The 12,035-nt window shown below is 41.3% G+C and overlaps 1 protein-coding gene across 2 annotated transcripts; it reads left to right on the top strand.

Annotated features, from left to right (window-relative positions):
* Positions 1-291: 291 nt before the first annotated feature.
* On the top strand, positions 292-11,857 carry LOC116369298 (sodium-dependent neutral amino acid transporter B(0)AT1). 2 transcript variants are annotated; one of them, XM_031819420.1, is made up of 11 exons: positions 292-433; positions 590-727; positions 1,902-2,083; positions 2,283-2,393; positions 2,649-2,761; positions 5,446-5,574; positions 5,921-6,077; positions 6,397-6,601; positions 6,849-7,008; positions 10,840-11,002; positions 11,251-11,857. In XM_031819420.1, the coding sequence occupies exons 1-11, from the start codon at positions 301-303 to the stop codon at positions 11,467-11,469; spliced, it is 1,710 nt and encodes a 569-aa protein (XP_031675280.1). In that variant the 5' UTR covers positions 292-300; the 3' UTR covers positions 11,470-11,857. The 2 variants fall into 2 exon arrangements, with proteins under 2 accessions (XP_031675280.1, XP_031675279.1); XM_031819419.1 differs by having other exon boundaries at positions 5,422-5,574.
* Positions 11,858-12,035: the final 178 nt, after the last annotated feature.

Raw genomic sequence — 12,035 nt, 5'->3', positions numbered from 1 at the left:
AGTTAAGAACTAATTCTTAGCCTATCAAGGGAACAGTGGGTTAACTGCCTTGTTCAGGGGCAGAACGACAGATTCTTACCTTATCAGCTTGGGGATTCGATCCAGCAACCTTTCGGTTAATGGCCCAACGCTCGAACCACCAGGCTACCTGCCACCCCTATATATGATACAGAAGACTTGTAATATACGCTCCATTACATCTGCAGGTGTCTGTATGTCATGAGATGTCAGTAAGAGTCATGGATATTTACCAATGATTTAAGAGCTTTGATTGTGCCCTCTTTGTTCTCAGGTGCATTCATGATTCCTTTCCTGATCCTACTGGTTCTAGAAGGTGTTCCCCTGCTCCATCTGGAGTTTGCTATTGGTCAACGTCTAAGGAAAGGCAGTTTAGGCGTGTGGTCAACAATTCATCCCTACTTAGCTGGAGTTGGTAAGCAACACTTTCCCTATCTCTGGTCCAGGGCAAACACATAATGTGCAGTTTGCTGCATGTAAGCAGCAGGTAAACGCCCTGGGACCAGAGCTACACGTGATGCTTCAATAAACCTTGAGTCATCATGTACTCACTGCTCTGTGTTCTTACCAGGCATAGCGTCCATGTTTGTTTCTTTGATGATCAGCCTGTACTACAACACCATCATGGCCTGGGTGATGTGGTACTTATTTAACTCCTTCCAAGAGACGCTGCCTTGGAGCCAATGTCCCCTCAATTACAATCTAACAGGTAAGAGTTCAGTACAGACACCGTCTCCATGCAAGATTGGTAAAAATGAGATATCAAATTAAATCAAATGTTATTATTCACATGTTCCGAATAGAACAGGTGTAGACCTTACAGTGAAAGGCTGACTTACAGGCCCTAACCAACAAATGTTATTATTCACATGTTCCGAATAGAACAGGTGTAGACCTTACAGTGAAAGGCTGACTTACAGGCCCTAACCAACAAATGTTATTATTCACATGTTCCGAATAGAACAGGTGTAGACCTTACAGTGAAAGGCTGACTTACAGGCCCTAACCAACAAATGTTATTATTCACATGTTCCGAATAGAACAGGTGTAGACCTTACAGTGAAAGGCTGACTTACAGGCCCTAACCAACAAATGTTATTATTCACATGTTCCGAATAGAACAGGTGTAGACCTTACAGTGAAAGGCTGACTTACAGGCCCTAACCAACAAATGTTATTATTCACATGTTCCGAATAGAACAGGTGTAGACCTTACAGTGAAAGGCTGACTTACAGGCCCTAACCAACCATGCAGTTCAAAAAATATATGTATAAGAATAAGAGATAAAAGTGACAAGTAATTAAAGAACAGCAGTAAAATAACAATAGTGAGACTATATACAAGGGGGTACCGATACAGAGTCAATGTGCGTGGGCACCAGTTAGTCGAGGTAGTATGTACATGTAGGTAGACTATTAAAGTGTCTATGCATAGATGACAACAGAGAGTCGCAGATGTACTGTATAGTATTTGAGACATTATGGGTGTCAGGGGTCAATTCCATTTCAAATTCAGCAAATTCAGAAAGCCAACAGATATTTCATAGAGGAGAAAGGATAAAAATGTTAGTTTACTTTCTGAATGAATTAACTGAATTGAAATGGATTTGACCTCAACCCTGATAAACATGCTTCACACTCAGGATGACAGCTATATTACAAGGAAGAAGTACATTTATTATGGAATCTGGAGATACTGTACATGTACTATGGCTGAACATGGTCTGCATCCTAAATGCGACCCTATTCCCTACAGTGCAATACTTTTGACCAAAGCTCTATTGGCCCGGGTCAAAAGTATTGCACTATGTATGAATCATCAAGTCATGTATGTCTAATTATAATAATGTATTATTCGTAAATTCTTTACCTAAATGTCTCAGGCCTGGTGTCAGAGTGTGAGCAGAGCTCCCCAGTGGACTACTTCTGGTACAGAGAGACCCTGAACTCCACCCCAGACATTGGTGAGAACGGTGGTCTGCAGTGGTGGATGGTGCTGTGTCTGGTCAGTGCCTGGGCCGTGCTCTATATCTGCATCATCCGAGGCATCGAGACCACTGGGAAGGTAGAGCAGCTCAATCTATCTGAGATGAGGACTACATGTTAACGTTCACATTTATATCCACTTATGACCAATAACAATGGATGAACATTGGAAAATGGACAAATAAAATAGCATAAAGGTAGTTTTATGTTATGATGTCTCAGTGATTGCGAATACAAATAAAGGTATAGTAAAATCCCTGTCTCCCCTCTCCTCATAGGCTGTGTATGTCACCTCAACACTACCCTACGTAGTGTTGAGCATTTTCCTGATCAGAGGTCTGACTTTGAAAGGCTCTTTGAGTGGAGTTGTGTTTCTCTTCACCCCGAACGTAAGTCAAGTGTTGTGGTCCAAATGGCAACCTATTCCCTATATAGTCTACTACTTTTGACTACAGACATATGGGCCCTGGTTAAAAGTAGTGCACTATATAGGGAATAGGATGCCATTTGGGACACTGTTACACTTCACAAAACAACTCACGCTAAAAGAAATGTAAAATCCCTGAACTGACATCAGATAAATAGGTCATATATAAATCAGGTAAATCTGATTCATGTAACAAAACATTGTGTTGTTGTCCCAGTTGACAGAGCTGACCAACCCAACTACCTGGCTGGATGCAGGGGCCCAGGTGTTCTATTCCTTCTCCATAGCATTTGGTGGACTCATCTCTTTTTCCAGCTACAACTCTGTGCAGTAAGTCACAATCAACCATCTAAACTACTATTGTTTAATCAATGTATTATATATTTTAGAAAAAAAAGTGGTTTACTATGTTGTATTGGGACACTTTTGAAATGTGTTATAAAGCCCGACAACTGTGCTAAAATAGAGCGTTATGGTGTCCATATTAGGACATGCTCAGTCTCAGCAACTGGGTCTCGATCCCGCCCTGTGCAACTGGGTCCTGGACTTTCTGACGTGACGCCCCCAGGTGGTGAGGGTACGAAACAACATCTCCATCCCACTGATCCTCAACACAGGCCCCACAAGGGTGCGTTCTCAGCCCTCTCATGTACTCCCTGTTCACCCACGACTGCGTGGCCATGCACGCCTCCAACTCAATCATCAAGTTTGCAGACGACACTACAGTGGTAGGCTTGATTACCAACAACGACGAGAAGACCTACAGGGAGAAGGTGAGAGCCCTCGGAGTGTGGTGTCAGGAAAATAACCTCACACTCAAAGTCAACAAAACAAAGGAGATGATCGTGGACTTCAGGAAACAGCAGAGGGAGCACCCCCTATCCACATCAACGGGACAATAGTGGAGAAGGTGGAAAGTTTTAAGTTCCTCGGCGTACACATCACGGACAAACTGAAATGGTCCACCCACACAGACAGCGTTTCACAGACAGCGTTTCACACAGAAATTTGGCTTGTCATCGAAAACACTCACAAACTTTTACAGATGCACAATCGAGAGCATGGGGTCGGACTGTATCACCGCATGGTACGTCAACCGCTCCGCCCATAACCGTAAGGCTCTCCAGAGGGTAGTGAGGTCTGCACAACACATCACCGGGGGCAAACTACCTGCCCTCCAGACATCTACACCACCCGATGTCACAGGAAGGCCAAAAAGATCATCAAGGACAACAACCACCCGAGCCACTGCCTGTTCACAGGTGCATCAAAGCAGGGACCGAGAGACTGAAAAACCGCTTCTATCTCAAGGCCATCAGACTGTTAAACAGCCACCACTAACATTGAGTGGCTGCTGCCAACATGCTGACTCAAATCTCTAGCCACTTTAATAGTGGGAAATTGATGTAATAAATGTATCACAAGCCACTTTAAACAATGCCACTTTATATAATGTTTACAGAGCCTACATTACTCATCTCATATGTATATACTGTACTCTATACCATCTACTGCATCTTGGCAATGCCGCACAGCCATCGCTCATCCATATATTTATATGTACTGTCGTGTCTTTGCTATGCCGGATTAAGTGATATGACATGCTATTTTATCAAATCATTTCTATTTAACTAATATTACCTGATTAAACTAATCGTGTAAATGTAATTAACTAGAAAGTCGGGGCACCACGAAATAATGTTAAGAGAGCTGTTATCTTCTGAATAAACTCTTAAAGACCTGGTAATCTTTTACCTCAATAGCAGTCCATCATTAATCGTCATCTTATTCAGTCTCATCTGAACATCGTAAATTCTTGGTTATCTTCACGAACCCTGGCTAACAAGTTGAATCAGCAATACAACATTTGATTTAATTAATTATTTACTAAATACCTAAATAATCACACAGAATTACATATACACAGGATGGATCATACATTGATTACTAATTATGTCATGCAAGAAAATGTCCCTGGTGGACGGAACCGATATGACGGCTGGTTACACAAAGAAAGGGGGTTGGGTTTGAACGAAAGCGGGGGAAGACTGAGGAACAAAAGGTTTGGGTCACTATCACTTCTTTAATAAATAAGAGTTCAAAGTTCATACCAGGTTGCCATACTATACGCTCATGCTATATTCTGGCTGGTATAGTTGAAATTCATCCTTCTGGCGTGTCGATCGTCACCTCCACGTTGAAATTCACACTTTTTAAGGTATGGACAGCAGTCCTCACGTCACCGGGAACACGATGCTAATTTCATTAGTTTATTGTCGTTCAACCGTTTGCAACCAGAGCTCACACTGAGGTTGGCTTAGTTCTGTAGTTGATATTAGCCCTTTTAACGTATGGACAGCAGTCCTCACATCCTTGGGAACAACAACGTTACATTTTCGTAAAGGGCCTTATGTAGTGGTGGGAGAGAAGGTTGTGTTTCATAGTTTACAACCAACGTCTGTTCTCTTGGGCACTGAGTGAGCAGAATTGTTACTTTATAACAACCATTCTCTCATTTTCTCATGATAACTAGGATGTGTAGACTTTCCAAGATACAGTTTATGTCATCCTGTCATCAGTAACAATGTCTCAGATGACAACTGATCTGACATCATATTCTTTAAGTACCAATGCATATTTTCAGCTGGTTGGATAACCGAAATATGGTTCTGTTTTGATGTTACTAGACTCTCTCTATGTTAACAAAGGGCTTTCCAACAGTCACATCTGTAGAGTAGAGAGAGGAAAGGGGGGAAGGTATTTATGGGGGTCATAAACCTCACCAACAGGGCAACGTCATGACAGTACACATTCTTATTCATTCCTTTACACTTGTGTACAGTATATAAGGTAGTTGTTGTGAAATTGTTAGATTACTTGTTAGCTATTACTGCACGGTCGGAACTAGAAGCACAAGCATTTCGCTACACTCGCATTAACATCTGCTAACCATGTGCATGTGACCAATAAATTTGATTTGATTTGAGCAGGACGTTGTTGTTATTGATCCCCAGTAACAACTGTGAACAGGATGCAGTGATCATCTCTGCCGTCAATGGCTTCACCTCCGTCTACGCTGCAACAGTCATCTACACCATCATTGGCTTCAGAGCCACAGAGAGATTTGACAACTGTCTTGGCGGGTAGGAATCTACCCATCTCTGTAGATGACATGTTCCTACTACAGTACTCACTGCATCCGATATGATATGAGTACAGTTGCCAAAATTCGTCACCTTTCCCAAAATTCCCAGGTTTTTCAGAAATCCCAGTTGGAAGAGTCGTGGAATCAGGATGGGATAAGCAGGACATCTGGGAATCCTCCAACCACGATTTCTGTCAAATCTGGGAATTTTGCAACCCTACATGTACCTTACAGTGCCCCCTACCTCCGATATGACAGTATGATAGCTGATGTGACATAGTTAGATGTAATGTTACCACGAAAGAGGCCATGACGTCACCTCATTTTCCACAATGATTCTGTAGAAATATCCTGGTGCTGCTGAATACATTTGATCTCCCCGAGGGAAACGTCACTGAAAGCAACTATGATCAGGTTCTCCAGAGTCTCAATGGAACACATCCAGAAGTCATTCAGGGACTCAACTTGAAGACCTGTGACTTGAACACTTTCCTCAGTGAGGTATGACTTTTAGGGCTGGTTTCCCAGACACAGATTAACCGTAGTCCCGGACTAAAAAGCATGCTCAATGAGATTCTCCTTTGAAAGTGATTTTTAGTTTTAGAGCTAAGCTAAGGTCTCTTACATACATGCTCCACAAGCTTTTCATTTCATCGTATAAATACTGACAATACAATAATATTATTTTAGCTTGACTATATGGCAATGGCAATCCCAAAGGGAACTATACACTGAATATTCTAGTCCTATACAGGGTAGTAACACAATGTTATTTAAAACAGGCTCTAATTCCACTCCTTCTCTATGTGTCCTGATGCAGGGGGTTGAAGGAACTGGTCTGGCCTTTATCGTGTTCACAGAGGCCATCACTAAGATGCCTGCATCTCCTGTTTGGTCAGTCTTGTTCTTCATCATGCTCTTCTGTCTCGGCCTGTCCTCCATGTTTGGCAATATCGAAGGAGTTCTGGTACCACTTCAGGACCTGGGGGTTTTCCCCAAGAGTTGGCCCAAGGAGTCCACCACAGGTGAGACAAGAGCTGGGAAACACTGGGACCGTACATCAGCTCAGACAACACACCAGCCCATTAATTTCCTTCGGACCAAAATCCCACACTGGTCTAAAGATGGACCAGTCTATCTTTCATTTGCCCGAACTGCCCCATGGCCAGTCTGTTTCTGGAAATGAGCAATCCAGACCTATTTTCTCCAATGTTGAGAGATTGAAACCTTTTTATTAAATATCTTTAACTCATGTTTTTTATTCTGTTACAGGGATAACATGTGTTCTCTGCTGCATTGTTGGACTGATATTTGTTCAAGGCTCAGGGAACTACTGGCTGTCCCTCTTTGACAGCTATGGCGGGTCCATTCCTCTGCTGATCATTGCATTCTGTGAGATGGTCGGGGTTGTGTACCTCTATGGTATTGATAGGTGAGTAATAAATTAATTCTGTGAGTTGGTTGGGGTTGTGTACCTCTATGGTATTGATATGTGAGTAATAAATTCATTCTGTGAGATGGGCGGGGTTGAGGTCGAAACATTAAATCAAATCAAAATGTATTTGTCACGTGCACCGAATACAACAGGTGAACCTTACAGTGAAATGCTTACTTACAGGCTCTAATCAATAGTGCAAAAAAGGTATTTTGTGAACAATAGGTAAGTAAAGAAATAAAAACAACAGTAAAAAGACAGCGAAAAATAACAGCAGCGAGGCTACATACAGTAGCTAGGCTATATACAGTAGCTAGGCTATAACAGTAGAGGATATATACAGTAGCTAGGCTACATACAGTAGCTAGGCTATATACAGTAGCTAGGCTATAACAGTAGTGAGGCTATATACAGTAGCTAGGCTAAATACAGTAGAGAGGCTATATACAGTAGCTAGGCTATAACAGTAGTGAGGCTATATACAGTAGCTAGGCTATATACAGTAGCTAGGCTATATACAGTAGAGGCTATATACAGTAGCTAGGCTATAACAGTAGAGGCTATAACAGTAGAGGCTATATACAGTAGCTAGGCTATAACAGTAGTGAGGCTATAACAGTAGAGGCTATATGCAGTAGCTAGGCTATATGCAGTAGAGGCTATATACAGTAGCTAGGCTATAACAGTAGAGGCTATATACAGTAGCTTGGCTATAACAGTAGTGAGGCTATATACAGTAGCTAGGCTATATACAGTAGAGAGGCTATATACAGTAGCTAGGCTATAACAGTAGTGAGGCTATATACAGTAGCTAGGCTATATACAGTAGCTAGGCTATATACAGTAGAGGCTATATACAGTAGCTAGGCTATAACAGTAGAGGCTATAACAGTAGAGGCTATATACAGTAGCTAGGCTATAACAGTAGAGGCTATATACAGTAGCTAGGCTATAACAGTAGCTAGGCTATAACAGTAGAGGCTATATACAGTAGCTAGGCTATAACAGTAGAGGCTATATACAGTAGCTAGGCTATATACAGTAGAGGCTATATACAGTAGCTAGGCTATAACAGTAGTGAGGCTATATACAGTAGCTAGGCTATAACAGTCGTGAGGCTATATACAGTAGCTAGGCTATAACAGTAGTGAGGCTATATACAGTAGAGGCTATATACAGCAGCAAGGCTATATACAGTAGCTAGGCTATAACAGTAGAGGCTATATACAGTAGCTAGGCTATATACAGTAGAGGCTATATACAGTAGCTAGGCTATAACAGTAGTGAGGCTATATACAGTAGCTAGGCTATAACAGTAGTGAGGCTATATACAGTAGCTAGGCTATAACAGTAGTGAGGCTATATACAGTAGCTAGGCTATAACAGTAGTGAGGCTATATACAGTAGCTAGGCTATAACAGTAGTGAGGCTATATACATTAGAGGCTATATACAGTAGAGGCTATATACAGTAGCTAGGCTATAACAGTAGTGAGGCTATATACAGTAGCTAGGCTATAACAGTAGAGGCTATATACAGTAGCTAGGCTATAACAGTAGTGAGGCTATATACAGTAGCTAGGCTATAACAGTAGTGAGGCTATATACAGTAGCTAGGCTATAACAGTAGTGAGGCTATATACAGTAGCTAGGCTATAACAGTAGTGAGGCTATATACAGTAGAGGCTATATACAGTAGCTAGGCTATAACAGTAGTGAGGCTATATACAGTAGCTAGGCTATAACAGTAGTGAGGCTATATACAGTAGCTAGGCTATAACAGTAGTGAGGCTATATACAGTAGCTAGGCTATAACAGTAGTGAGGCTATATACAGTAGCTAGGCTATAACAGTAGTGAGGCTATATACAGTAGCTAGGCTATAACAGTAGTGAGGCTATATACAGTAGCTAGGCTATAACAGTAGTGAGGCTATATACAGTAGCTAGGCTATAACAGTAGTGAGGCTATATACAGTAGCTAGGCTATAACAGTAGTGAGGCTATATACAGTAGCTAGGCTATAACAGTAGTGAGGCTATATACAGTAGCTAGGCTATAACAGTAGTGAGGCTATATACAGTAGCTAGGCTATAACAGTAGTGAGGCTATATACAGTAGCTAGGCTATAACAGTAGTGAGGCTATATACAGTAGCTAGGCTATAACAGTAGTGAGGCTATATACAGTAGCTAGGCTATAACAGTAGTGAGGCTATATACAGTAGCTAGGCTATAACAGTAGTGAGGCTATATACAGTAGCTAGGCTATAACAGTAGTGAGGCTATATACAGTAGAGGCTATATACAGTAGCTAGGCTATAACAGTAGTGAGGCTATATACAGTAGCTAGGCTATAACAGTAGTGAGGCTATATACAGTAGCTAGGCTATAACAGTAGTGAGGCTATATACAGGCATCGGTTAGTCAGGCTGATTGAGGTTTTGTGTACATGTAGATATGGTTAAAGTGACTATACATATATGATGAACAGAGAGTAACAGTAGCTTAAAAGAGGGGTTGGCGGGTGGTGGGACACAATGCAGATAGCCCGGTTAGCCAATGTGCGGGAGCACTGCTTGGTCGGGCCAATTGAGGTAGTATGTACATGAATGTATAGTTAAAGTGACGATACATATATGATAAACAGAGAGTAGCAGCAGCGTGAATGGGGTTGGGGAGGGGCACACAATGCAAATTATCCGGGTAGCCATGTGATTACCTGTTCAGGAGTCTTATGGCTTGGGGGTAAAAACTGTTGAGAAGCCTTTTTGTCCTAGACTTGGCACTCCGGTACCACTTGCCATGTTGTAGTAGAGAGAACAGTATGACTGGGGTCTTTGACAATTAGGGCCTTCCTCTGACACCGCCTGGTGTAGAGGTCCTGGATGGCAGGCAGCTTAGCCCCAGTGATGTAAGACACACAATTACCACAACAAACTGTGATTGGATGGAATTTTATAGTATTTTTGGTGCTGGCCAGCCGGGCTAGTAGACATAACATTCTACTATCCCAGGTCCTAAATGTCACTCGCCAGTGTGCCAGTTTGGCACATTTTCTACTAGCCCGGTCTGAAAAATACTAGCCTCGGGTTAGCTTAATTTCTATCCATAGTAAACTGGGTTGGACTTGCTAGGTGTTGAAAATATGTACTGTACCAGTCAAAGGTTTGGACACACCTACTCATTCAAGGGTTTTTCTTTATTTTGACTATTTTCTACATTGTAGAATAATAGTGAAGACATCAAAACTATTAAATAACACATATGGAATCATGTAGTAACCAAACAAGTCTTCAACACTCCTAATATATTTTATATTTTACATTCTTCAAAGTAGCCACCCTTTGCCTTGATGACAGCTTTGCACACTCTTGGCATTCTCTCAACCAGCTTCATGAGGAATGTTTTTCCAACAGTCCAACAGTTCCCACATATGCTGAGCACTTGTTGGCTGCTTTTCCTTCACCCTGCGGTCCAACTCATCCCAAACCATCTCAAGTGTGTTGAAGTCAGGTGACTGTGCCTTTTAGAAAAACATTCCTCATGAAGCTGGTTAAGAGAATTACAAGAGTGTGCAAAGCTGTCATCAAGGCAAAGGGTGGCTACTTTGAAGAATGTAAAATATAAAATATATTTAGATTTCTTTAACACTTTTTTGGTTACTACATGATTCCATATGTATTATTTCATGGTTTTGATGTCTTCACTATTATTCTACAGTGTAGAAAGTAGTAAAAATAAAGAAAACCCTTGAATGGGTAGGTATGTCCAGACTTTTGACTGGTACTGTATAATAACAATCGTTTTGTGTCTCTCTCTCTCTGTGCCAGGTTCAACGATGATATTGAGTTCATGATCGGCCACAAGCCCAACCTCTTCTGGCAGATCACATGGAGATTTGTCAGCCCCGCCATCATGCTTGTCATCTTTGTGTTCTACTTTATCACTAAAGTCACCGAAACTCTCCTATATAAAACCTGGAATCCTGAATCGGTACGGTTTTTGACCTGTCAAGTCTATAAATCTGTTGAAATCAAAACATCCAAATTGCAACACATAAATGTATCTGTCATTTGTTTTTAGGCCTCTTAACATACTACTCACAAACAAAGATTTCCCATATGCCTATATTTACATGTATAGCTCCACTATTCACATAATCTCCATATGGTACAGTGCTGTACATTACAGTGACAACACGGACATACTAAAAGCCTTATTCCATTCATCTTCCGTTACAGGAAAACTTCCCTACATTGGAGGAGAAGCCCTATCCAGCCTGGATCTATGTAATAATCTTTATCCTGGCAGGGATACCCAGTCTAGCTGTGCCTGGCACTGCTCTCTTCAGATGTTTATGGAGGAAGAGAGATAGAAAGTCTGAACAGCAAGAGCTCAAAACAGTCTCTGACCAAATGGACATGAACGACAAGGCTCAGGATGGTAAATCCCGTACCTGATTACCCGTAATAGCTCACCACCAATAAAAAGAAAAAGAAAAACACAGCCTTTAACGTATATTCATTTTCAGAAACAGATGTACTGTTTTTATTTATGAATCACTGTTTCTTTCATTTCTTTCATTCTGTAAAGTGTGTTGTGATTTGATTTGAATCTGACCGAGATATTTTTAGCATAGTATTGCTGCAGAACACTGATATGTCTATGAATGAAAACTGTCGTATCTGAGGATGCTTCTTAGATTGAGGACTCCGGACACCCAAGTACATTTTAGTATTTCATTGTAACTTAGAATAACATTACAGGAATGTAGCTGGCACAAGCTACCTGAGGCCTCTTGAGGTTAAAGCAGACATTAAAGGGCTATGGATAGTGGGAAGCAAACTACATATTGAGTCAATACTGCCATCTATTGGTAAACATAATACTTAACATACACTGAGTGTACAAAACATTAAGAACACCTGCTCTTTCCATGACACAGACTGACCAAGTGAAAGATATGATCTCTTTTTCATGTCACTTGTTAAATCCACTCCAACTCAGTGTAGATGAAGGCGAGTTG

Source organism: Oncorhynchus kisutch, unplaced genomic scaffold (genome assembly GCF_002021735.2).
Source record: "Oncorhynchus kisutch isolate 150728-3 unplaced genomic scaffold, Okis_V2 scaffold2141, whole genome shotgun sequence".
Lineage (NCBI taxonomy): Eukaryota > Metazoa > Chordata > Actinopteri > Salmoniformes > Salmonidae > Oncorhynchus > Oncorhynchus kisutch.
This window is presented reverse-complemented; position numbering and strand designations above follow the sequence as displayed.